Here is a 27322-nt window from a genome sequence, read left to right on the forward strand (position 1 = left end):
ATTTTCCAAACAGATTTCACCCGGTGCAGCTGAGAAGCAGAAGGTGGAGAATATCTCTCTCAGTATAGTGTTTATAAAGCTGTAAACTGATTCATGAATATGATAGAGCTGATATCACAGATTAAAGTGCACAGAGCTTCTTGAAATCATGTCAAAGATTTTATTGTGTTTACAGTGTCACTGAAAGGCCTTCAGGCTTCTACCGCAAGAATAAATGCTAAAAGTAAGATTTAAAATACCCCACAACATAAATATTCAAAGAAATGACTCTAAAATGAAACTTTAAAAATCTATAGTATATCCCCATTGAGTTGTGTGATAATTCCCACCTTATTTCTGCGAAAGTGGTATATGAGCACCATGCTGATGAAAACGATCAGCATGCAGAGGCACTGGAAGGAGACCACGGCCATGCGAAGGGCGCCGTCCTCTCGCGCCACGCAGGGGGTGTCGTCCTTGCAGTAGGCGCAGCCCTGCCGGCACGGCAGGCAGTCGCTGGAGGATCCCTCGTCTGCGTTGGGTCCACTGTCCACAGCTTTTCCCTTTTTCCCCATTTCTGACAAAAACAAGCCAAGGAAAGAGTTAAATTAGTCAAAGTGATGAACAGATGTAATGTCCTCTGTGTTATTCACCGATCTGTCTGACATGGACATGTGTATGGTGTAAAGACAAATCATTTTTTATATCATAAAAACCCTTTGGTGAACTGTTAAAGGCAGGCTTAAGTTGAAAATAGTCAAAACTTTGATGATCATGAAAACAACAATGATCTTGTGTGTGTGCATGTCTGGTAAGATTGGAATAACATAAAACAGAGCTTTATATGAGTACACAGTCTTAAAAAAAAGATCAATCCGAAAAGGATACATCATTTGGAATAGCATCCCTACTTAGCAGCTGTGTTATTTAAACTATTTCAATCAGTGATCAAACATTTAATCAAAGTGTAGATTATTTGAAACACAAATGAAATTATGTTACATTAAGAAAACATTATATTCCAGTAAGGATTAAGTACTAATGCCATCCCAATAAACAATGTCTAACCTAATTTATATAGATAGGCTCAGACCAATTGGAATTGGAAGCAAAACCTAAAACAGACACTTTTGAAGTGCTAATGTATTTTATACTCTAGTATATAATAAAAGATTTTAGGAAAAATCATCCGATGAATTGTGAAACTTCACAAACAATTATCCCATTTCAAATATTACTGACATAAATAATTTGACCATATATTTAAATCACTTACAGTGAATATCATCCAGTTTAAAATCAGCTCGGTGTATATACACACCAATCAGCCATAACATTAAGACCAAGCTCCGATACAATGTAGGTCCATCTGTATCACCATGCAATGCACTGCACGTTCTGCCATATTTCTATCAGAAACAGCATTAACTTTCGATTTTTCTCCCCTCCTGCATCACTGAACTTTGACTCTTTTGCAAATTGATTGCTTTTCCTTGCTCACATGGCTTTTGATAGGTACTGACCGCTACAGAACCAAAGAAGAGCTGCACTTCTTCAGGAGCGCTGACCCAGTCCATCAGCAGTCGTCATTCTTTTCAAACTCAAATCCTTACATTTTTACATTTTCCTTTTCAACTTTAAGGACAAAATGTAAATGTTCTGCCTAAGCTCTCCTCCTAACTAACAGAGATAATCAGTACTACCCATTTCACCTGTCAGTGGTCATCATGTTATGACTAATCGATATATTTGAGAAGTGATAAGGGCTTCTCTCACGCCTTTATATTACATGATTTTTGCAATTGATAAGTGCAGACTGTCATGACAACTATTATTTCACTGGTCCTTCTTCTTGAATTCTGATCTGGTGAGTATATATACGCTTGTCCCTCTCCGACCTTACGAGGAGTCATCGGCATCGTGTCAACATGGAAGAGATGGATCTATATGTGTGAACATGAAAAGTCAACACCTCATCCAGTCACTGGCATGCCACACCGGGCTGATGCCTGCAGCTCCCTCATAAGGCAGACATAAGAAACCTGCCAGCGCTTCGCCGCTTCATCCCGGCAAGGACATGACCGGCGGGGAGCCTCGGCTTTTTGAAGGAATGCCCAAGATCTGCTAGTGGAACATGAATGTATTTAAGAGACACGACTGGAGGTTTATGCATGAGCTGGCCACTGTAACTACTTCAGAGGGAGGGTTTTTTATTTTTTTTATTTTGGGGGGAGAAATCCTGGTTAGATGGTAGAAATCTGTTATGACTGAGAGAGCAAAGGATACAAAAAAAAAAAGAAAATAACTCTAGGGTGCTGGGAGAAAAATCCCTGCCAGGGTAAACTTAGGTAAGGACCAAGCAAACCCAGGGAACAACAAGGAAGTAAGTGGACCTGTTATTGGTTTGTGTAGAAATCCCTTGAGAGATGCCCATATGGTTGGATAGATAACAGATTTTTGACTTATAGAGAGCCTTTGCAGGGACTTTATTGGGAGCAGCCATTGTCTCAGAGATTTGCAGGGATTTTTTTTGCCTTTAAAAAGAAACTGGCCTATTTTTTTTAAAGCTATGACTCTGCATCATTGATCCCTTCAAAAGGACTACTTATCTCCGTAGCAATGACTCATACCCTTTAGCTCATTCTCATTGGTTTGTTTGAGGCTACATTAGAGCGACAGCCAGCGGAAGCGGAGCTACAGTCACTTCTCACTTATATTTATATGCATGGCACAGCCACTGGGAGACAAAGCGAAGTGAGATGCATTGGCTTCCTTTGCAAAGGAGCATCAAGGATGTCCCCGTGTGGATTAACAGGCTTGTTATTGGCCCCATGGTGGGCCAGACTGCAGCACTACGCCTCACAAACAGGCTCGCCTTTTTCCTCTCTATTATGCTCTCAAAGACACGCATGCAAGTTTGTGTGCACTCGCAGCACAAGTGAGCACACACACACACGCACACGCACACACACACACGCACACGCACACGCACACGCACACGCACACACACACACACACACACACGCACACACACAAACACCCACCTCTCTGAGAGAGAAATAGAGCAGGCTTGTGCTTTTCTGTCCATGAAGGGACACTGTTAAGAGTAAAAACTGAGGGAGGGATATAAAGGAAAGCAGAAAGAAAATGAACGGGCAAAATTGAGATAGGCACGGAGGAGCACGCGGGTGTGAGAGGGAAAGTGGATTGAAATGACTGTATGGCACAGAAAGTGATGGAGGTCAGGTGAAAACCACTGGGGTTCTGTGTCTGCAAAAGCCTTTTTTAATTAACTCGCAGCAGACAGAACAAACTGGAGAAAGTAACTACCATCAAAAAAGATATTTCCCATCTGCAGCAAAGATTAGCCTCCCAAGGTACCGAGGCTACTTCAATTTTCAGACGGGGCAGATAGCAGAAGAGCTGACCGTCGTCGTTATAGAGAGGAACTTTTAAGCAGAGTCATAATTAATATAATTAGCTACCGCTTCACTCATCCGTTAGATTTTTTACAGAGAAAGCTCACAATGAAACATGTGTTGAAGAGTTTCACTTCTGGTTTGTGAAGGTGGGCTGCCCCATAAGTACTGCAGGTTTTGCAACACAAGGTTGATTTTTCCTTCTGTATTGTCCAGTCTGCTGGTGACGTAGCTACTCTTGCTTTAAAGCAGATCCATTTTAAATCCTTTTAAATTTAGTGCTACACCTACTGACTGACTGGAATGACCTCCTGGGTCGCTGAATAGAGCGGAATAGTTAATATTCACAGTTTTACCTGTGATTGTTCTACTTGAACGAATCAGACTGCTTTGGAAAAGGTCTGTCAAGGTCAAGGCGAGGACTGAGTTTTCAATCCAATAACTTTGATCTTGTGTGATTTAGTCCCTGTTTAGATGATGTTTCTGGTGAAAAAGCATGGTTTTTGTCTTTGGACAGATGACCAAGTTGGACTGGTCTTCTGGGAAACTCTCAATCGTAAAACTATCAAGTCCCATGTGAATCTGGAGGGAGCCATTGTTGTTATTGTCCATCTACTGAGCATGTGCAGAAAAGGTATTTACTATTGGCCGTGGTGCGCATGTGCAGCAGAAGCTTTTCAACAAAGTTGCGTTTGCTGTTTTCACGGAGACGGAGTTGAACCGTTGCATATTCAGTGTCATTGTATACGGGACCAGAGAATAACTCACCAGTCTGCATTACAACCTCACCAAATAAACCCTCACAACACGAGTAAGGTCTGCCTCCATTTCATCAATACTACTGAATCATGACTTACTTGTGAAGCCGTTGACAGCAACTCTGTTGGGGTGGTAGAATCCTTTCTTGCAGTGACACTTGTACTTGTCCAACACAAATCCGTGACCACGGATTGGCAAACACTGCGAAGAGAAAAGCGCATATTTACATCCATACCAGGACTGGGAATTTACTGAAAACGCATTGAAAACATTTAACACTTATAAATCGTACTTTGTTTCTACCTTCCAAGACAAAAAGTTCCTTAGTGCAGCTGACAAAGTTCTTTAAGTAACCTGCAAACTGATATCAGGCTTATGAATGCATGAAACACATGTCAGGGACACATCATCAGCTCTGTTCTAGGCCCTATCCTCGTCATCATTTACCTCCTCCCGCTTGGACATATTTTTCGGAGATATCAATATTAAATTTCACTGTTATGCAGATGACACCCAGCTCTACGTTTCCACCAAAGATTGATTATTATAATTGTATTGCACTAATGTTAAGTAATTCCTACTGTTACATTCAAACAACATACTATTACTAAAATCGAAATTTAAAAAAACAACAAATTGATTATCTTTGTAATAATATCATATGTGTGTCAATTGATTGATTCATCTACTAAAATCAGATTGATTCGAAAAATTTTGTTTCTTCCGTTAAACACTGAGATGGGATTAGAATGCAATTAACTGTAATTAATTAAATACAAAGCCCCTAATTAAATAGATTAATTCATTTAATCACGTCCCATCACTAATTCATAGACACCAGCAGCACAGAGAGGATGATGAATGCACTGGGAAAAGTTTGAAAATCAACTATTCTAAATGGTGCAGCCTCATGGTGCACTCATATAAATACAATTAAAGTATGTCAATACTAAAGCAAAAGTGGAGGCTGGAGAGAGACAGACTCGGATCCAGTGTCTTGCGGGAGAGACACGGGTCTAATTATTTAAGTAGTGAGATTCCTCCCTCTATCTCCCTCTGCCTTCCCGCTGCTCAATATTAAATTAGCGAAGCTTCTTCCATTTGATTGAAAGTCTGATAGGAAACAAACTGAAGACTGCGGAGAAAAACACGGGAGGCGTCAGGGGGCAGGCTTGGCAGACTTTGTGCACTGTTTGCCACATCGCAAGATATAATTAATAGCTAAATTAAGAACAGACTTATTTGCCCGATTAGACGACAATCATTAATTCGATTTCTCGTGGGACTGAGATTCCATCTTCACTTCTGTACGCACACATTCGGGGGTCACTGACATGAGACTCCATCTTTTTTTCCCCCTCACTCCAAACAATCTTATTTTCACACGGCATTAACTTTTCTTTTTTTTTCAAGCAGAGATGATAATGACTTATGAGTCCCAAGAAACGACACCGGGCCTGGAATAGTATCGGTGCTTCAGCTGACACTTGGCACACCGGGAAGTGTTTGTGACCTGACTGAGGGGTCCAGAGGCGAGGCCAGTGGCAGCGTCTAAATGAAGCACCAGTCGCTGCTACTCTCTTCACGGTGGACCGGACTGCGCACGTCTTGAGATGCAAGCTATTTCCGACTACCACTCAAGGTCTGGATCAATGTTTTTCAGTCTGAGAGTGTAAAACGCCCCCCCCCCCCCCCCCCCCCCCCAACTTCAGCTGCTTTCCTTGAGAGGCCTGGCCGAGACTCAAAAGCACAACGTAATTACCAGGTTACTATTCAACGAACAAGTCCCTCAAATAAATTCCCCTGAAGAGAGCAAAGTATCTGAAGTGGCACTACACTAATCTGTTGAAGGCGGCTCATCGTTTCAACAGTGGCAGCCTTGAAAAGGGTCCTTCTGATTTGGAAAGTGAAAACCTGTGGACCCCTGTAGTAAAACGTCCTAAAGCACCAACATGGCCAGGACTGAAATAGTTGCTTATTTCTGGATGGATTTCCTGCTGCACGGATTGAACATATTTGCACGTTGACGTTTTTGAACACATGCTGCCTCTGAGTTTTGCAGCTCGAGAACCCTGCATGAATATTCTAGATATTGTGTTTTCACTCGTCTTACCTGGTTTTTAATTCTCAATTTATTTCATAATAATCATAATAATATTTTATACTGTTTAGTTTGTCTTGTTGAAGTGTTGTTTTTTCTAATGCACTTATTTTACAATTACTCTAAATCTACCCTTAATTGTCTGTAACAATCTTCTCGTGAAACACTTTGTGTTGAGATGTGAGAGTCCATCTGTATACAATTGATTGATTGATTGATTGATTGATTGATTGATTGATTGATCGATCGATCGATTATGAAGGACTTAAAAAATCTGTCAGTCATTTTTTTCAGTTCAGAAGAACATGCAAACGCCACACAGAAAGGTCCTGTTAGTGGGAGATTTAAAAGCATAAACATTAATACATGAGCTAAGAGTGTCAACATAATTCCCTTATTAATACAATAAAAAAACAGAAATGACAACTTCCATCAATTTTGGTCTTTAGTTGTAATTTTAAAGAGAAACTCAAAATTGCAGTTTTGAAGTCTATTAAGATTACTGCATAGTTTGAGATCTGATAAAATCTTATTTTTTGGACATTGTCACTTTGTGAGATGATTTTAATGGCATAGTCATATTGAAGTGTTATTTTCTTCTAAGTATTTCATTGTTCATTCTCATTTATGATGACTTCAAATTTATGTGAGATGTGAGATAATATTTCCTCTGTTCCAGATGATTTATTAGTAAATGAATTAAATAAAGTGTTTTTATCTGAAAACTCTCTGTACTAATAAAGATTGATTGATTCATTGATGCTATTTAATGCATTATAAAGACATGGATTTAATGTGACATTACCTCAGTGCCACCAATGCACTGTGTTCATTGTCTTGTCCAACATCAAGACTGGAAGACAAGCCGTTACACCAGCTGAGCTAAAGCTGCAATAAGAACATTTAGTATTCCCCACTAATACAGAGCATAGCAATACACTGTATGTCTTTGTATTGGAATGTTGCATTTGAGTGTTATTCAACTCTAGATTTTGTCTGGAGATTGATCCCATTTGAGGTCAAACAGGTTTCGCACCACATTTTATTTGCTATTCAATCAACACCCATTAATAACCAGGCTTTTTCATTCTGGGATAGTTTGTTTTCAAGAGGCAAATTAGACAAGAGTGAAATTGAATTGGTTTATGGCTTTAAAACCATCCCTGTGGGCATCTCAGCCCGCAGAGAGGAGAAGTTCACCACACTGCGGCTGCTCTGAGCGTCCGTCCCTCCACAAAAACCCAGCTGTGGTGCAACGTGAGCCAGTGAACCCATTTCGTCTGTGATTCCCCAACAGTCGTCTCCTCCGGACAGGTGGAGCGTGCTGCAGCTACTGCCTGCCACTGTTAATATTCCCACCTCGAGGAGACACCAGCAGAAACAGACGGAGACAGGTGTGTGTGTGTGTGTGTGTGTGTGTGTGTGTGTGTGTGTGTGTGTGTGTGTGTGTGTGTGTGTGTGTGTGTGTGTGTGTGTGTGTGTGTGTGTGTGTGTGTGTGTGTGTGTGTGTGTGTGTGTGTGTGTGTGAGCGAGAGAGATTGCGAAGGGAGTGTGAGTATGCATATTTTTAGTGTGTGTGACAGGGGAGAGCCAGGAATAGCCCTGGCAGAGCATCCCCCCCCCCCCGCCTGCTGTGGTGACTAATGCAGGGGCTCGGTTATGAAGTGTGCTGAATGGGGGAATTCGGTGCTTCTCCCCACCTAAATGCCATCAGTCGCACGTGACAGTGCACACATGCCACAGGGTTTCCAACGAGCCATGAAATGGCCAGTGCTCGGAAAGGTCTCGACCCCGACATAAAAAGTCAAAACACCAAGGAGAAATATTAGTTGGAATATCGCTTCTTTTTCCAGAGAATGATCCATCCATTTCTATACAGCTTTATCCCACTTGTATGAGATAACAATTTAAAGCAAATTTGTGATAATAAATACCATTCATCTTACAGTCAAACACCTCGGAGTGAAGCTACATTTAAACAGAACATTTCTACATAATAATGAAATTACAAATTTCACATTCAGTGGCAGATGTTAGCCAAATATACACGTATCCTAAAGCCCATTTTGGACATAGATCATAGAATGGAGCAAAAGGTTCAAGGATGACAATCTCAAATATCCTTTTTGATAATGAAGATAAAACCTTGAAAACAAAGTTTGAATATCAAAATACAGTGTTGGAACATAGCAAAGTAACACAATACTGTTTCTCTATTTTTGGCTGTAAATTGCTATAATATGATACTAATATATGCAGTTACAATGAAAATTACAGTTTATTTGAGCTTGTTACTTTTCTTGTTGAATAAAATGTTGACAGAGCTGCTGTCTCTATCGCTCCGGCTCCCATAATTACATTCTCGTAAGGTCGTTGGTGAGTTTAAAAAAAAGATTGAATAAAACATATATGTACCACAAACTGCATGAAGAAATTACAACTCACCAACGACCTGCACAGAATTAAATTATCTGAATGCAGCAAAGGTAAAATACAAGTTACTCTTCCAATTAAACCTTAACGATTTGTTAGGCAACTAGTAAAGTTTCCAAGATTCTCCGAGTAGCTTTATTAATATAAGTATAAGAGTAACTGCGGCCATACGTGGTTTAAAAGTAAAAATGTTGAAATGAATGTAGAATCTATTTTGTTTTGGTTTGTGTGGTTGTGGGTTTTTAAACAGGTGAACAAGGGAGCTGACATGTTGGATGATACAATCAATCTGGTTGCATCTCAATAACTAAGGACCTCCAGTATCTGGATTGACCTTGCAGATCCTGGAAGCCTTGAAGGTCTTTGACCCTCATTAATTCAAACCCAGAGTGTTTATTACCAGAGAGGATGACACTAATTTAATCTTAACTTGGAATTCAAGACTATCTGTACAAAGGAAAACACTGCTCACAAACATTAACAAACCACTTCATAAAACATATATTTTTTTGTATTTATTCATTTCTTGGTAGTAGCATTTTTAAGGAATGTCCTTCTCTCTTTTTTTCTTTTTTTTAAACTCCAGCACAGATTACAACATCACAACCCTGACAATGAAATTGATTTTTGGCTTAATTATAGCTCTGATGTGTGTGACCACTTGTTTCCCAGAAGAAGTGATATCAGGACATTCCCAAAAGATGTGAAAATGACCTGCGGACATATTATCACACATCCACCAGCACTGACCTTGTTCGGGATCAATACATTCACAACTTTTTAACTGCTTAAGGTCAAAATCGTGTGATTATAAGTGAGTTACAGACGTCGGATTAAAATCAAAATGCAAATGCAGCCCTCTCATCTATAAATAATATAAATATCTATTTCTTAGCAAATTCAAAATGACAAGATGAGATAGTGTGAACTAATTTAAAGAGATTATGTGATAAAGTAATTAGAAAATGTCTACATAAATAATGGAAATAATTTCTCTCCATTATTATCGCATCTTACCATGTTATTAAGCAGCAGTTTAATATGTATAGCAAATTGTAGTAAACTACTGATTATTGTATAGATATATGCTATAGTAAGAACAAACCAACAATATGTTGAGTATATATATATATATATATACTCTCAGCAACTTTATGTATTTTGAATAAATACCACACATGCCATGACCCAATTCTACATGACATCTTCTGTTAATTATAGTGGAAGTTGATAGGAAGCCACGTTGTTTTCTCCATAATGGGCTGAAGGCACTAACTGTAACGGCAGAAGGCACAAATCACATCCGTCCGCTGACAATTAATTAGGTCTACAATCACAAACGGGAATAATGTGTTTCATTGTGCGGAGTCTTTAAAAGAAAGAAAGAAAAAGTGTGACACAGTGCAAAATATGAACAACTTTGTCTTGTTTAAGCTGTAGGTTGCTTGTAGTCTGAAAAATAAAATAACAAGTGGCGGCTTTCAGATGAGTCGTCGCTGTCGTTCCCTGCAGAGATAAATAAATAGGAGCCACCTCATTTATTCTTCATGACAGCCACATGTTGGAGAGCGAGACACCCTGTGTTTGTGCTGCGCGCCTCCGACACCCCAGGTCCCTCCACCAGCACGACTCGCTGTTGTTTACATCCCAGCTGTGGCAGCTGCCAATCACGCACACTCTTGACATGCTAATTGCCATGGTGACATGTGTGTGACCGCGAGCGAGGGTCTTTTTTATCGGATGTGCGTCACGCTGTCAGGCCAGCGTGCTCTGCCTGCAACGGAGCGCTCGCAAACAGGCCGCAGGACGCAGAAATAAACACAGCGCACACGCGCTCTCTCTGTGTCTCGGTTTTCGCCGCAAATAAATGATTTAGAAATCTTACGTCTGAATTACGGCGCTGTTGCCGTGTAAACAAACAAAGACTACAGAAACTTTGTTAACGTGTTGCTGTCAAAAGGTCTGAGTGAGTTCAGGATTAACGAGACAATCCTCCTCCAGTAGACAGGAGTTTATCAAAATAGTAACCATCATTATAAACATTTTAGTTCATGCAAATGCTTACTTATGACAATGACAACAGGACACAAAAAAACCCTACAAAAAATCTATGAAAAAAGCGAACTGAATTGTAATTGCATTCTTACTTTATAAGGTGTTATTCCTGTTATACCACTGACAGTGAGGAACTCATCATTATGTCTACAATATAAATGCTCTTCTGTACTCGAGGAGACTTTACAGGGTTTAAATTAAGCTGCTTCCATGGACAATTTTATGTCATTTAATTGCAAACTTTAAGCACACATCTCTCATTTCAGCGATGTATAAATAACAGCAAAAAGCAAACCTAACCTCCAAAAACAATTAGCAGTGAATTGACTACAACGGCACTGCTGTACCCCGCAGCTCACCCTGAATATGAATGTGTGCACAATCGACACGCGTGTACTTCCTGCAGACATCAAACACAGCCGGTTCCCCTGCATCCCCTTGCCCGTGACACGAGGCAGGGGAATACACCAAACTCCAAGAGTAGCACTAATTGATGCAGAGGCTGGGCATCTTCCACCTGACCAGGAAGCCAGGAACAGACTTCTGCCAGCTAATTAGGGGCTGCCGAGTCGGCTTCCTCACTTTGAAATAAGCCCACGCTCTTCGGGTCCGGCACGGTGCATAATCAACAGTTAACAGTCCTCCGCAGATATTTGGAATGATCCTACAGAGCGCAACATAAGCCCAGAGGAAAGCTTATCAACCGATAATTACAGATTGAACTATAGCGTACGAGATAAAACAAGGTTGAGAGGAAGAAGGGGGGTGGTGGCTTTATCCTACCTGCGTTGTGCATGCAGCATCACGGAAATAATCAGATGATTATTTGTACATAAATAAACTTAATATATCACACTTTTTTAGCCAAACACATTCAAAAAACAAATCCCTTCATTTCCTGACTGCATACTCATAAAACGAGTTAATTCACAAATAAGGTATTTTAGAAAAAAAATTAATCTTTTCATCTTTCATGTCCACTATCCACATCGGCAGAGATACGATACCAACACTGTGAAAACGAGTCCCAATAAGGAGCAGAGTGAAGTCTTGCATTGTGCACATAGGACATGTTAATCTGCCCTGTGGCTTTCTTCCTTTCACTGAGAATACCGCAGGTACAGCTGGGTCACTGCTTACTAAATGCATCATGATGAATGAACCCATAAGACACTGCAGTCGGACTCAGGAGTTTGTGCGGATGAGAGAGAGTGAACAAGACAGAAAGGGCAAACAGAAAGAGTCTTCTGACGTCACTTGCTTTGCTTCGGGCTGAGATCGTTCTCAATGTTTTTATGTTTGTTTTTTTTTGTTTGTAGTCATTTCTGTTTTTAGCTGCCGGGGTAAATCCGGGGCCGCATAAACTTGCGCCGGGTCTGGTTCTGATGATCTTCCTCGGCTCGGGACAACACAAAGCCTGCCCAGTGGCAGAGACGCTGGAGCGAGCTGGCTGACTGAGGCTCCGCGCTCAGAGCGACAGCTTCGCAGCCAGTCCGCCCTTTAAACGAGGTCAACTAGCACGAGTTAGCCCGGCCGGCGCTGTGCGGACAGCGCGGCCTCGCTTTGGGTGCTGTCCAAAGAGCAAAGCCTGAACGCAAGTGCGATAAACACAGCGACCCGAGGGAGCTCAGCACTGGCACCCGAGCTGGGACGAGTGAACACATTCACCAAAGAGATATTACTTTTCCTAATCACGTTTGCTGCTTCTCTAAGTGTCAGGGAGAACAGGCACCTGTTTACCTCGTGTTTAAGATGTGCATCAGCGCTGTGCAAAGTCTTCTGGGTAATGATAGGCCAGAGTTACTAATGCCACTACATTTGGTGCCAGGAGATCGCTAGTATCTGATTACTATTGAAGAATTACTAACGTGATCACAGTAAGTGAAGTTTATGGCCTCGTTTTCAAGTGAAAACGAAGAACTGCCATTGCAATTTGGGTGTTCGTTTACACGACGACGGTGCTCGGAGCCACTGAAAACGGGGGAAAAATGCAACTTTAGTGAGTAAATACATTGTTTTTCTGCACTAGAGCAAGTACATGGATCTTAACAACGTTTGCCTCCAGAGTGTCATGACTTCCAGTCCATATTCTCCTGGGACTTGTGTAGACGGGGGACTTTTAGAGTTGCTGTCTCTCCGTGAGTGTTAATAGTTATATAATGCGACGGAAATGAGTGAGCAAATCCGTCATTGGTCTGACCAATACTGAGCGCTAATTCTGATTTTTAATATCAACGCCAGGTTCTTCAGTGTGTTCTTCAGACTATCGTTTGATTTCATTTCATCAAAATGTTTTTAATTGGTGCTCTTTTCCACATCCATCTTCCACACCCACATTGTCCATGTTAGGGTTGTGGGCTCAGGGGCCATTATCAGCAGACACCATTTGATCTAATCGGCAAATAAAACACACAAACTACGAACCAATAAACTCCGAACCTGAATCAAACCAATGTCTTCTCAATGTGAGCGTGCTCACCACTACGGCTCCGTGCAGCTTCAAGTAGCAACTAAATCTTACTGAAAGTTGAGGATCTTTGAGAAGGAGTCTGCTGCCATGACATGAATCCAGACAAGCATTGTAAAATCCTCCTATACGGTTTGTGGAGAACAGGTAAACAGCAGGTAAAGGCTCCTGTAAATATCCCTGTTAGACTTCCCTCTCATCCCTCAGTCTTTCTTTGCCTCTTTCTTCCCTTTCTGCGCATGCAGTTGCACTCGCCTCACAGCCGGTCTCATGGGTCCCTCGACAAATGTTTTACCTCCACATTCAGCTCTTTTCTTATCCTCCGCGGACCGACTGTTTGCTTTCTGGCTCGCTTGGCGGTGTGCTGCTCAGACTGGGCGAAGCGGATGGAAGACTTTGCCCGGGGACAAGTGTATTCAAGTCTTTAAAGTGTTTCCATGTAAATTCAGAGATCCAGCTTGGTCCATGGAGCCAATTAGCGAGACAGTGGGAGAGGAGAGGCTGGACTGCTCGAAACAGAGGCGACAAAATCAAACGTCAGAAGTGGCCTGGGACCTTCATCATTCTGGGTTACTGCCAACACCTTCACATCTTCATGATTCTATCTTGAAAAACCTGCACAGGCAGGAACATTTGATTTGGTCCAACATGTTTTGTTTTGTCTTTGTTAATCTGTCTTTAAAATGTGTAAAAATCCTCAATATTTTGGTTTTTTTTCAGATGAGATGTTGCAGATCCAGCTTGAATTCTAATGAAGGAACTCTACAAGTTTTGTAAAGACTTTTTGCAGGTCATAGGCTGCATAAGTGGAAAGGTTATATAAGACGTTTTTAGCTCCAAGGGGAACAGCGCAAAGTCTAAAAAACTTTCTGCAACCGTTTTCTTTTTTTTTTTTGCAGGATCTCAGGGTGACTTTACAAGGTCTCCATCCATCAACTTTCGGACTCATTCCTGCATTATTCTATATGAAAACCGAAGATATTTCTGGTTCTGTTGATGTATTACTATCAAACAGGAGTCTGTCCATGTTACAGGCTGCAATCCTAAACCAGCAGAGTCTTTTACAAAGTGCATTCATCCATTTGGACCCAGCCTTTGGTGGGTATTCAGTGTTCTTGTATCAATAAAAAAAAATAAAAAATTCAGTATTGAGCACTTTTAAAAACTGTTTTAAAGAAATGGCACTCCATCTGCAGAGCAACAGACAGATCTACAACCCTGCTTCTTCTAAAAAAAATTTTTTAAATCCTTAATCCTTTCTCTTGCAGTCAGTTTGCATTTTTTTGGTCCTTTTTTTCCCCCTGGACTTAAGAGCGCGGCCTTTCTGCTCCTTTACTACAATGCTGCGTAATTCAGCAGGACAAAAGGATTTGCTGAAATTGAAGGGTGAATTTCAGTCTATTTGTGCACAGCAGTATTCCATTTCCTTTCTATCAAAGACCCTTATCAACTCCGAAGCATAATCACAGGTTTGGTGAGATCACTGTAGATAATTAGCAATTACCCTATTTATAGTCTCCTGAACATACTCTTAACAGGCAATATGGAAAGGAATGTAGCTAATTAGGACACTTAGAGCCATTTTACTTCACCCATGTTGCTGAAAATAGATCGGCAGGTTGAAAGAGACTCTGTTCTTCACGACCTCACTGATCAGGACAAATCTCCAGCGGTCCACTCTTGTATCTATCACACTAAAAACTAATAACATTAGCACATCAGAGTGGTAGTCTTTTTGTTTGTATTATCATTATTACATTATTTATTATATTTATACATTATAACAATGCAAAACACTTTTGGAGCACATGTTTTGGTTTTCCAATTTTCTTTATTTTATATTAACCTAAAATTGTTAACAAAACCATTCAGTCATAGGAATGAACAAAAGTAGCGTTTAATTGCCTTGTGCTCAAAGCACATAGCTTAGCTTAACCACAGCCGTTCACTGATAGTCAATATGCCATTGGGAAAAAAATGCAATTTCTCATAGTCTGGCATTTTTCCCAATAATTTCCAACATAAAAGACAAGAATGAGGTCTAAAACCTCTACCAGTTCAGATCAATGCTATTTGTCACAAACTGATTAATGACGCTCAGCATTTTTAACTAAATGCCATCAATTGGACCTGTCATAAATCTTTCTTGGCTAAATGAATGAATAAATGAGCTCAATTAAGGAACCAATATACCATGTTCTGTGTCTGTGTCACTTCCTGCGGCCGCTGCAGTGCAGATAAATGAGGTTTGTTATCATAGCTGCCAATACAGCGCATGGCCTTTGTCCCATGATCTGATCTGAGTAAGTTATAGGCGGGCTGCAAGTGAAAGATTGCAAAATACAAGAGGCAATGACGTAATCACAGGAACAGTGCATGACATGAATGGCCTGCGTCACATTGCAGGTCGCCAAGTGGGGTTAATGTCAATCAGCTACTTTCTGCCCTCAGTCTTTTTTAACCCTTTTAGCTCAGTGAGTGGGCAGTGCATTCCTCTCTTCATTTTGTCGACTGTTGATGTCAAAAAAATGTAAATCAAACATAATCTAATTAGATTCGGCAACATTTCAAAAACATTTTTTACAAATATCGTTGCACAAAGCACGTGGTACCGACATAACATAATGTGATAGGATACAGTGAACTACTCTATGATACAGTACGATAGGCTATGATAAGCTACTCTTTGTTATGATGTGCAACTATTTGCTATGATATAGATGCAATACACTATGACACAGTACAATCAATAACACATCAGTACAGCCTTATATGATACACTATGATAAGCTACAATACACTGCTCATACGGATGCAACTTTATGATACACTACTACAATATATTCAGATGTGATACATTGTACAATTAATATGCTATACTACGGTACAATTAAATATGTGGCAATACAGTATCATATTATTACTATAACAGAATATGATACACTTTCTTGTCTCCATAATCAAATTCCTTCAGAGCAACTATATTGAAAGAATTCAAAAATAAATAAAGTACTGAGATGTATATACATAGCGGATAGAGGACAAAACAGACGGAAATGAAAAACAACGATATTCCACACAAGGCTTGGTATTTTATTAAAGATTTATTCTCTCAAAATGAATGAAGGAACATCTTAATCATTCAAAACCAAACCCATCTGGTCTCCACGTGGTAATAACTATTTGCAGGATGAGGTTGTTTTTTTTTTTTTTAAATGAAGCTTACATGAAGTTGAGTGTCGGGAGAAGGGAGAGACTGGAAGTTAATGTAGTGACCCAATATGTGAGGACAAGTGTGTGAGTCAGGGAGAGAGACGGCGAACCGGAGACACAGAAGGTGAGAGCAGCGCGAGCAGGAGGTGAGCAGCAGTTGTTCAACACTGATGGCGTTATTAATTCAGCGGCGCGGGCTGCACGGCGGAAAAATCAGCATGTGATTGAGATGATAGCGGGCCGGGCCAGGACAACCTTGTGAACCAAGGTCAAGATGTAACGGTGAGTCAACAGAGCGAGTCCAAATATCCATTCAGCCTGTGAGCACTGTGGGGCAGCAGAAAAATAAACCACACATGGTGCCGAGTGTGGAAAACACAAACACAAACGCCATGAGATGCCTTTTGTTTGTGTGCGTTTTGGGGCAGTGCATTGGCTGTTTGGGTCAATTGGTAGCTGAGAATTTGAACTAAAAACAAATTGACAAAACAGGAGTGAGGATTATATTTTGACAATTCAGAGTGCATAATTTAAGTAAATGGTGCATTTTGGGACACATCAGTCCATTTATGTCATTTTGTTTGTGGATAGAAAGTGCTGAGTACCGTTCATGGGTTAATTTAGTTGCGTTGTATTATCAGTAGGGACCAGTTATCAAGCTAACAAGACCAGGAGCGCCTCACTTAATCTGCCACAGTGACTCAAAGCTCCAAAGTAACTTCACATAAAGGACATTTCTTAAAGTTTGCACGCTGCATAAATTCATTAGTTCAGCGGTTTCCCGAAGTGTGTGTGTGTGGGGGGTGGGGCTCCCTTTGAGGGGCTCGGATCCATTACATCTTAACCGAGTGAAGACCAACATGATTGTTACAGTGAATTTAATTAAAAACCCGCTAAAGTTCGGGTTGAGTGGTTTTTTTGTTGTTTTTTTCAGTGTGCCGCTTCTTTTAAAAGCTATTTTTGCACAGAAAGTATTGAATGTTGAATATCAAAATGTAAAGGCAAAAATTGTCAGACAAAATGCACTTTTAGTTATTTCACTAATCTTTTTTCAAACATTATTTGATATGTTTTACATTAAATTTGCAGTTTGGATGAAATATTTGAATATAAAAAATGAATGTCTGTCCGGGTAAGGGATACTGGAAATATTGGTATTTCTATAGAATAAATTTGGGAACCATGACAATAGTTAATCTACCACGTGACCAGAATAAATGCTGGATGTAATATAATAATTGTACAGGTGGACAACCTGGCACTTAATCATATTTGGGCATGATGAGGACAAATCAAGTTGAGATTTGAAACTCAAGTACACTTATTCATACAATATTTTAACAAAATTTCTGATTTCTAAACGTGTTCTCAAGATCAATCGTCGCTCGTTTCACGCAGCAGCAGCAGAGCGCCGCGGCTCCTCGTCACGCCGGCTCAAGCAATCATTCAGGTTATGTGTCACTGCCTTTCACTGGCTACGGTCCCCCCCAAGGGCCCCAGCACTTGTTCTGAGCAATAAGCTAATTGATTGAAACATTCATCATCATCCAAAGCCACATTCCCCCCAATGAATGGTGCCCCGAGGGCGGCAAAGTCCTGGACTTTTTGAAAAACGGTGAAACACACTAATGGAAGCGTCATTAGTGAGAGGTGAGAGGCGGGGAGGAAGGTAAACGGCCACCTCGGACAGCGTGTGTGTTTTCAACAGGAAACCGACTCGGAGTTGGACGCTGGTTCTGCGGTATGACTCATATACTTTCACTATGAGTCAGACTAATCAAAGAAATTGCAATGTTTGCTCTCAGCTGAATAAATGCAGCGACTTGTCTGCAGTCAGAGTCTATAAGAACATCGATGGCTGTATATTGTTTTTGACAGCAAGTCCCTGCAAATACTTGGTGATATATGAAGTGCAATAATCTAATTTAGCAATGATTTAACACGGTGGGAGGAGGCGCGTATAGATGTGCACTGAGGTAGTATTTTGTATTTAGGGTCTCACAGAAGACGCAGTCCTCCTAAAGACATTTCTAAATTTTGGGAAAAAAATGACAAACTGTAAAACTTATTGAAATCTATTCTCTTGCTCCTGCTGCAGAGCAACTTACTCTTAATATTGTTATTCAGTGTGTCTCAAGATATACGTTTTTTTTTTTTTTACAAGTCTGACATTTCTTTCCCTAAGTTTATCCATATTTTCACAAATATCTACAACTTCATTTAAGTAGCTAAACCCTTTACTGTGCCAATAACTATATCTCTTAACTTGTGCCTCTTTGTTGTCCTCTAAACCAATAACATTGAATTTATAAAATAGGATAATATCGGAAACTTTAGTGGTCATAATTATTGAGAGAGAAGGTTTTTCGTAGTATTTTCTCAGAATAGCGTAAACGCCCCAACAAAGCATTTCCTTATGTGGTAAAATATGTGTGTTTTTTGTCCATTTTATGCCACTTTTTATGGAATTTAATAATATGATTTACATGCAATGGTGTATTTTTACACTTACGTTTGGGTTAAACATATTTCAGTCAGTGCCTAATAACACAAATATCTGGGGAACAGGGGGATGCCTTTTCATTCTTGAGATCGTGATGATGATGACATGAATACAAAAATATGCATGTTTAAAACTTAATTTAGATATAGATATATAATTTTATTTTTTTCAAAGCTTCATCGAAGACCACCAAAAACAGCTATGACAGTTGCAGACATATATGAAGACTTTCCAGATGTTTTGCTCCAACATTTATTACCAGTGATATCTTAAAATATAAAATTGGAGTGGAGTGAAGGGGTAGAATATTATTCGAGCTCTATGAGTGGGCTTCATCTTCCAAAATTTCTGGTATAATCACTTTTGAAAACATCAGCTGAGCAATGCTTATTCCATTTTCCCTAAAACGTCCATAATTTCTAACCCATTTAACCACTGAGAAGTTATTTTTGAACGTTTTACAAGATTTCCTGAGCTCTGTATGTGTGGAAATGATTCCACAGAGAAGAATTAAAGGTAACAGTCAACTTCAGGGTTTTAAAAAGAACTCTGCCTTCGAATGTCTGTAGCGTTAGTGTGTTTTTCCCATCAATAAGCCGAGCGCCATCCTGCTCTGCACTGCCTCCCCGGTGAATCTGTCATCCATGTCATGTGCCTCCGTCTGAGTTTGGGCGTGCCTGCATGCTCGGCTGGGCAAACAGCAGCTTTAGAAGGTGGATGTAGCGGGGTGGGGGGCGAGTCAGAGAGGCGGCCGGCTGGAAACTACAGCATTTTGTCAAATTCAATTGCTGGGATGGCAGCACTTTGACCAACCGCCAAGATGTGAAGGAACAGCGGTGGCTGAGTGATGAATGGAAGCCGTCCAATGGATCCTGAGAGAGCGATGCATGCAAAAGAGAAACTAAGTACCCCGAGTGGCTCCAAATGCCACCATAAAGATCATCTGTGGGTGGAAAGTGAACGTGTATAATGTTGGTGAATAAAACACTTCAATAAACTGTTAGAACACCAACCAAAGACATTACTTTGTCTCCAATAAAACAGAAGAGATCCACCGAGCTCTGATGTGGGAGGAAGCTGCTAAGCGTATTAAAACAAGGAATACCTGCACGTTTAAAGTAGGAAAATATCAATAAAGCAAAACAAATGGCTGTTTGTGAATCCGGGGCATCCCTTCCAGAGCCGTTTTTAACGCGTTACTTCACACACACAGCTCTACAAGACTGAATCACAGCACTGTCGTACTTTCGATTCATAACTGGAGAGACTTGAGGAGCAGGAAGTTGGAGCGCTAACTCCAACAGATATGAAGACGACTTGCTGCAATTCCTAGTTTCACCCATCTTGTGTGATATAACAGACACAAACTGAGCTCCACACATCCATGAGCTATAACGAAGTGCTGGAAATCCTGTCCATGAGTGCATCCACACAACACACACACACACACACACACACACACGCACACAACGCTGCTTATCCGTGTTGTTTATCTAGCAGATATGACGATAATGGCCACTTCTTGGTGATAAAGCTGTCACGGAAGACAGGACGCATCCTGCAACATGCCAGTTTTCATCCGTCAGCTGTAAGCAAGCAGCCCCCTCACACACTCCTGCGCTGTAAGCACACAGAGATCATTATTTTGCAAGCCCAGCTGAAATCCATACCATTAACAAAGCATTTCTCCCCCTTGTAGTCCCCCTACACATACACACAGCGACGTGCGCACGCAGGCACTATGTCAAATGTCTCTGGCATTGACTGTCCACGAAGAGGTGGAAGTACTCAGACAAAGAGAGTGATTAATTATTCAGAGAGACTCACTGCAATCCATTACACCGCATGCATTATGAAGCAGTCTGATCTACAGCTCCTCGTGGAAATCTATCGCTCTGAACAATGAACTGGAACAGTGGGTGAAGCAGCACCGGGGCAACTAAAACCAGGAGGGCAGAAAGCAAACGGACTGTGGCAACCAAACCTGAAGAAGAACTTAAAGATGAGAGTTAGTGACTGTATCAATCTGGTCCATCGCACTGATGTTTGTCACGAGAAAATATTTTGAGTTGTAAGCTTTGACCATAAAGAAATAAAGACTAGTTTTAAGAACCTATAAGATTAGTTATTCTGATCAGTTAATACTGATCAGTAAATTAATGGCGCATCAATCCCAACTAACCTGAAGTTTTACTTTTGTATTAAAAAAAAAGAAATACAAAAACATCCTGAAAAGGTTTGCATGAACCTTCCTGTAACACCAAAGGAATATGAGCCTTGCTCATTGTGTGTATTTCATCAACTTGAACCAAAATACAGAAAACTTATACGTCAGTAATAGGAATTGTCATATTTTTAACACTTTAAATTGACTATATTCAATATACTACATAAGAATTCAAATAATTGTGTTTTGTCATAATTGAAGGTTGGAATTCAGCTACTGATTATCGTTTCTTTGTGCTTGCTTGAAGTGCAAAATATTATATATTGATTTGTTTGTCAATGGAAACTACATTAAAGGTGTTTTTTTTCTAACATACTCCTAAAAAATTGACTTACACCTTCTTGATAATTGCATGCTGACATATGTCAACAATTAGCAGTAGTGTTGGTTAAATTTCATTTGGACTTTTTGTACTGAGTCAAATATTCCTGTGCAATGACGTGTGTATTTAGCCCCCCTTCCCAGTGATGTCATAAGTTTAAAAAAGAAAAACGCCAGGCAAACTTTTAAAGCCACAACTCTCAAACGAAACTAATGGATTACATATAATGCTTTAAATGGGAGTCTGAGATTTTATTCCTCGCTTGGAGAAGGGTGCTAATTTATTCTCTTCCAATTGTTCAAAGAAATGGACAACAATGAGAAATCTTGGCCGATATTAATTGTGAAAAACAAAATAATCTTTCATAACATGTAGTGAAGTGTGAAAGTTACTCATGCAGATACCGGAAGTAATTCGATTATGAGAAACATGAACTTTTCATGCAACTTGCCACTGTGATTCTGCATATCTGCGGCCAGTTTTCACAAACTCACCCTTATGATATTGCTTTAATGCTATTTTATTAGCAAGAAGGACAAACATTTTTTAAAGTAAAGTATTACCAAGAGGTTGAGTTTGTTCAAATAAATCCTGCTACAACAGAAGCATTATGGCAGGTGTGTATTCAGATTGCACTTTATCCCCAGCATTATTTTTGAACATATTCATGATGTACTAGTATTTGTTATTTTACTGGTGCGCACAAGCTTAGATCAAATTGTTTGCAGGTGGGCCCTGACCTTTAAATGAGTTTGACCCGTCTGATGTAATGAAATGAATTGGTGCCTCGCTACACAGTGTGACCTCTGACCTCCACTCTGCATCCCACTGGACATCGAAGCACGGTTCAATCTCTGTTCGTACAGACAAATATGGACTAAAAATGTACCTATGAAGATAGAAACGCTAATTGGCCACCCTGAAAGCATAGTTTTGGGTATAAAGCTGCCACAAGTCGAAACAACTCCCTCAAATGTCTGAAAAAAGACGGCTTAGTTCTTTTGTTGGGCAAATGTTTTATTTTTAGCGTGCAGACAGCAGGTCAGGCACATGAAAGTCTTCAATGAGAGTAGGCATGAAGTATTAATGATCAAAAAAAAAAAAGCATGCATAAAACATGACCCCAGTAGTTGCTGGAGTAACTGCAGGTAAAAAGGTTACTTTACACAAGACTAGATTTTCATGCTTGGGAATGTTTTGGTTAATGCAGTTAATTCCATATTTTTAATTATTCTGCTTTTATTCCCGATCAATACAGAAGTGAACAAGGCTTTTAAATGTTTATAATCCGATACGTCAGTGGGTTTCAGAGTATGAGATTACTGAGGGACAAACAGGGAAATCTGCAGATCAGAGGAAACGTCTTTGTCCATCTTTTTTTTTTCATTCTAGATTTTGAACAGAAGTGATGATACTAAGGCCACGTATACACGTACCTGGGTTTTAAAAAAAAAACTACTGATATTTCCCCCTTTTCGTTTAAAGAAAAAATCTTCATTGACACAGACCCGCATATACACCTGGTTCAGAGCTGCTATGAGCATGCCAAACCTGTAGGGGGCAGTGTAACGAGATACATAAAGCTATGATAGCCAATCAGGACCCTGGAAAAAAAACACGAAATCATGAATTGTGACATAAATATCCGTCTACCCCACTTTGGATGCAACCGGAGACAGAGAGTCTATCCGGGGCTTCACTGTGTCCGGAGTTTTCAGGAACAACCATTTGTGGCACATCGTCACTGCGTTTATTTGTACATGGTTGGTCCAAACGGAGAGAAATGTCACTGTTTTTTCAAATACCCGTGTACGTGGAAACGTGGCCTCTGTCTCTCGTTAGCTCCTTGACTTCCCTTCCTCGTGTCTGATTGCTGCTCCCTGCCCTGATGTGTTTCACCTGTGCCTGAGTGTGTAATTGTCTTCACCTGGTGGCGGTGGTATATAGTGGGCATCTTCTGTGTGTTCTGCTTGTTGGTTCGTCTGTGTTTCTGTGTTCTGTGTGTTTCTGGACTTTTACAGTGTCTCACTGTTGTCTCCTGTGATCCGGAGGATTTTTTTGTTTTCAGTCATTTGGATATTTGGTTCTTCATTTTTTCTGTGCTTCAAAGAAAATGAGCCTCTGCTCCACATGCAGTGGTGTCCGACGTCCTGAGTCTTCCTTTGAGCAAACCCGAACAAACTGTTTGCTTTTATGATCAAGTTACATTTTTAGAGCTGGATTTAATGTAAATATATGATAATCAAGGATGGGGGCAGGGATCAAAAGTGTAATTATCTGTCAGAGAGTCAAATAATAATGGATTATTTAAAGATGTATGCAAATTGGAGCTACCAATATAACCTAAGGAGCACTTTTAAAAACTGTAAATGAAGCTTGCCAAATTCAAAATTCATGCATTTGATGATTTCCACCTTCAAATGCATTTTGTTTTAAAGTATTAAGGAATAATTCAAATTGATGTTGGGGGGCCAAATGTGATGGCCAAAGTCTGCTTAAGTGTGTACACTGCAGCATTGGTTATATTTCATGCTGGATGCCCTTCCACGAACCAACTAATAAATTGTATGTTTAACAGTTAAAACACTTGCAGACCATCTGTAAAAGTTTTTGTCTTCGAGAAGAGTTATGCTTTTATTTGCCTGAATATTCAAACTGTTAAAAAATGACATATTGTAAAAATAAAAACAAAAGTCTGACATTTAACCAAAAATCCCTCTTTGGGCCGAGTTCATCCTCCCAACTGCTGCTTTACATATTTTAGATTTCAATAAACTCCAAATCATATATATATATATATATATATATTGATATATTTCTCGACCCTGAGTTATACCCTGAAGATTAGAAAAGAGTTTGTCCACTGTATCACTGTCTAATGTCTAATGACTACAAAACGACTGTGCCCAGCAGTTCACCTGCTTTCACAGCCAGCCATGCTCAGAGAGTCAACACACAAACACGTCGTATATCACGACAACGTAACCTTGATGGAGGTAATAACCGAGATGAGCTGTGGCTGCCTTCAACAAAGCTTCATGTGTGACCGGAGCATCACTCCTCCCTGCAGTTTTGACACACCGAAGGATGAATTTATGAGGATAAATAAGTCGCTCCTTGCACAGTCACAGCTGTAACTACTGTGGACTGTAATGTATTGGCTGTATGTTCAGTGGAAGCTAAAAGTTCAAAGTGTCACTGTCTCTCTTCACTCAACATCGATCCGCTTTTCGAAGCCAAATAAATGACCTGAATCCATATTTATGATTCAAACAGACATTAAAAATATACAGTAAATCACAACATACTTTCATTGTACAATTAGGCAGCAGCTGGTTGTAACAGTATCATCAGGGGAGATCCGGATCGCCGGCCGTTTGTCACAGGACATACAGATTTACTGCTTTTCCATTTAGTGCCTCGTGGAGATGCGAGCGAATGGGTGTGCATTACAGTTCAGTTTCAGGGAGCAGATCAATCTCGTTTCTAATCCGCATGTTCGCCTCACTCACCTCCATAGTGGTCAGGTTGCATCGATGGGTTCCAGCAAACCAGCCGTCAGCGGAGCACTGGTCGATATCAACATCCTGTAGATTAATGTCCACTCGCACCACGCCCCTGCAAGACAGGAGGACAGCGGTCACCCGGCTGTGGGAGGATTAACTGTGGCAGTGGGAAAGTGAAGGGCTCTCAGGATCTGAGGTGGAGGAACTTAAATAATCCCTGTGAGGAAGTCATTGGCGTGGCGGCTCAGGAACCAACAGGTGGATCGGTCAGGAAGTTTAGTAAAAATACTCAATACTTTCATGCCGAGACAGATTTTTGTTCCCTTTTAAATACATTGTTAGATATTAAAGGTTGGCTGTTGGGTTTTTATCTTTATTATAGATTCATCTCAATGTATTCTCAATCACTCTTTAAAGTCAGCGAGAGCAAAGAGCTGGAAAATTGCAAAGTCAAGTAGCTCGTTCTAGATTTGATTGACACAAACTGAAGCCAATAGCACCGGAAGTGCATTGCACACCCCATCTGTTCAAGTTAACTGCACATACCTTATCTAAGCTTAGGGAGTTAGACCCAGATTACAAGACATTTCAAGTGAAAACGCATGGTTTTTCCTGTTTCGCTTCAGAAAAGTTTTGCATTCACACAACGTTTAGAAAACAATGTAATTATTTAATGGAGCCACTGGTGCATGCTGTTGGTTGTTTTTGGAATGAATCCTCACACACGGTGCAGAGAACAACACGCTGTAAACGTTAACAATGGTGAGTACGCACACATTCGTAAACACAGATGGCGAGGTTGGATCGACCCAGGAGAATATGGATTGGGAGTCACGCCACTCTGGAAGCAAACGTTGTTGTTATTGTGACTCTACTCACTGGTGCGGAAGAGCTATTTACTACGGCTTGTGTTTTTCCCTCTTTACAAGAGGAGGTGGAGCAACTTCAAAAAGTCGTGTTTTCAGTGGCTCCGAGCACCCAAAACACAAGAAAAGTTTGATTTAGTACAAAAAATAGTAGATTGAATTTATCGACAATAAATTTGGACTACCAGCCAGTGGGGGTCTCATGTTGGTGAAGTGGTTTCCTCCCACAGTCACAGTCACTCACATTACATAGGAGGTTTGGAAATACTTCAATAGCAGTAACGGCACACAGAAAGGCCTGTTAAAAAGGTTTTCTCCGATGAGGACGGTTCAGACCTGTCTTTTTCTACCTCACAGATGCATTACACAGGACAAACCACAGTATATAAGTCTACACGTAATTCACGCCGTTATTATGCTGGTTTAACAGAAGGCGTCACATGATCGCCGACGTGCGCAGCTCCACACGTACTCCTCTCGGCGACCTCAGCCCACATACAGGCTTCCCCCTCTCCCGGAAGCCTTAAAAATGAAGCACAGCCCGAGGCGGAGTGTTGTTAGGAAATCCATACCGACTTTAAAGTTTTGCGTAAGACATACTGCTAGACTCTGGAGAGTTTCAAGCTCGGCAGGACGGGTGTCATGACACCGGGATAATGTGGTAAAGATGAAAAAACAAAAAAAATCCAGCATTCAGAGTGTACAAATATCCGACTCGCATTTTCCATGCAGACAACAAGAGGCGAGAAATCTAAATGTTCTCATCTGGTTTTCAACAGAAAAAATACCCCCCCCCCCAAAAAAAAAGACTGTATTTGAGCAAGATACGATAAATATCCGCCGAATGAGGGCTGTAATCTGTTTAATCAGGCAAACTCCTTCACTGGCTGACTTTGCGTCGACCTTTAACTCATGTGACGCTTGTTTGAACGCTCACATTTACATTGGTTTTATTTAGTCGGAGGATTAACGGATGACTTTGCTCTTCTCATTTCCAGAATTTGGGCCTGCCTTCATTTCAACCTCCAGTCAGGACAAAGATATTCATCTCTTCTGTTGCAGAGTTGATTTCTCCTATTCGATGGAACAAGTTTTAACCAGCGATCATCGACTAATAAAGCTTCAATTAGAGTGCAATGATTTGTATTATTAATGCATTTTGCCCCCGGTGCTGCTTTGTTTAGTGGTCTCTGCAAGATATTAATGGAGAACATTACTACCTAGGTTGTGTTTCTGCATGCAATACACTCTCAATGGGATTTTCTTTCCATTGTGCTGAACTAATACGACATGCTCACACAGGTTTGCTTCTACAGTCGAAGTGATTCTACCACACGACGAGCACAGTGCATCTTTAAATAGCTTGTAATGACTAATTGCATTTAGATGGTAACTGTTTACATGAGCGTCCTTCTGTAATTACAGGCAACAAGAAGTGTCAACAAACCGGCAATGCTGGCATTTCTGCAATT

The 27322-nt window shown here is 40.5% G+C and overlaps 1 protein-coding gene across 1 annotated transcript in view; it reads right to left on the reverse strand.

Annotated features, from left to right (window-relative positions):
• gpr158a (G protein-coupled receptor 158a) overlaps window positions 1–27322 on the reverse strand; it is a gene marked incomplete at its 3' end in the record, with an annotated part of 68232 nt that overhangs the window by 29881 nt on the left and 11029 nt on the right. Inside the window, exons 2-4 of the mRNA XM_080489767.1 lie at window positions 24991–25096; window positions 4256–4358; window positions 330–556 (exon numbers count right to left, since the gene is read on the reverse strand). Of these exons, the coding sequence (XP_080345893.1) occupies window positions 330–556; window positions 4256–4358; window positions 24991–25096 (436 nt within the window). The remainder of the gene's footprint in view (window positions 1–329; window positions 557–4255; window positions 4359–24990; window positions 25097–27322) is intronic.

Source organism: Lipophrys pholis (genome assembly GCF_963383615.2).
Source record: "Lipophrys pholis genome assembly, chromosome: 20".
NCBI classification, from domain to species: Eukaryota; Metazoa; Chordata; class Actinopteri; order Blenniiformes; family Blenniidae; genus Lipophrys; species Lipophrys pholis.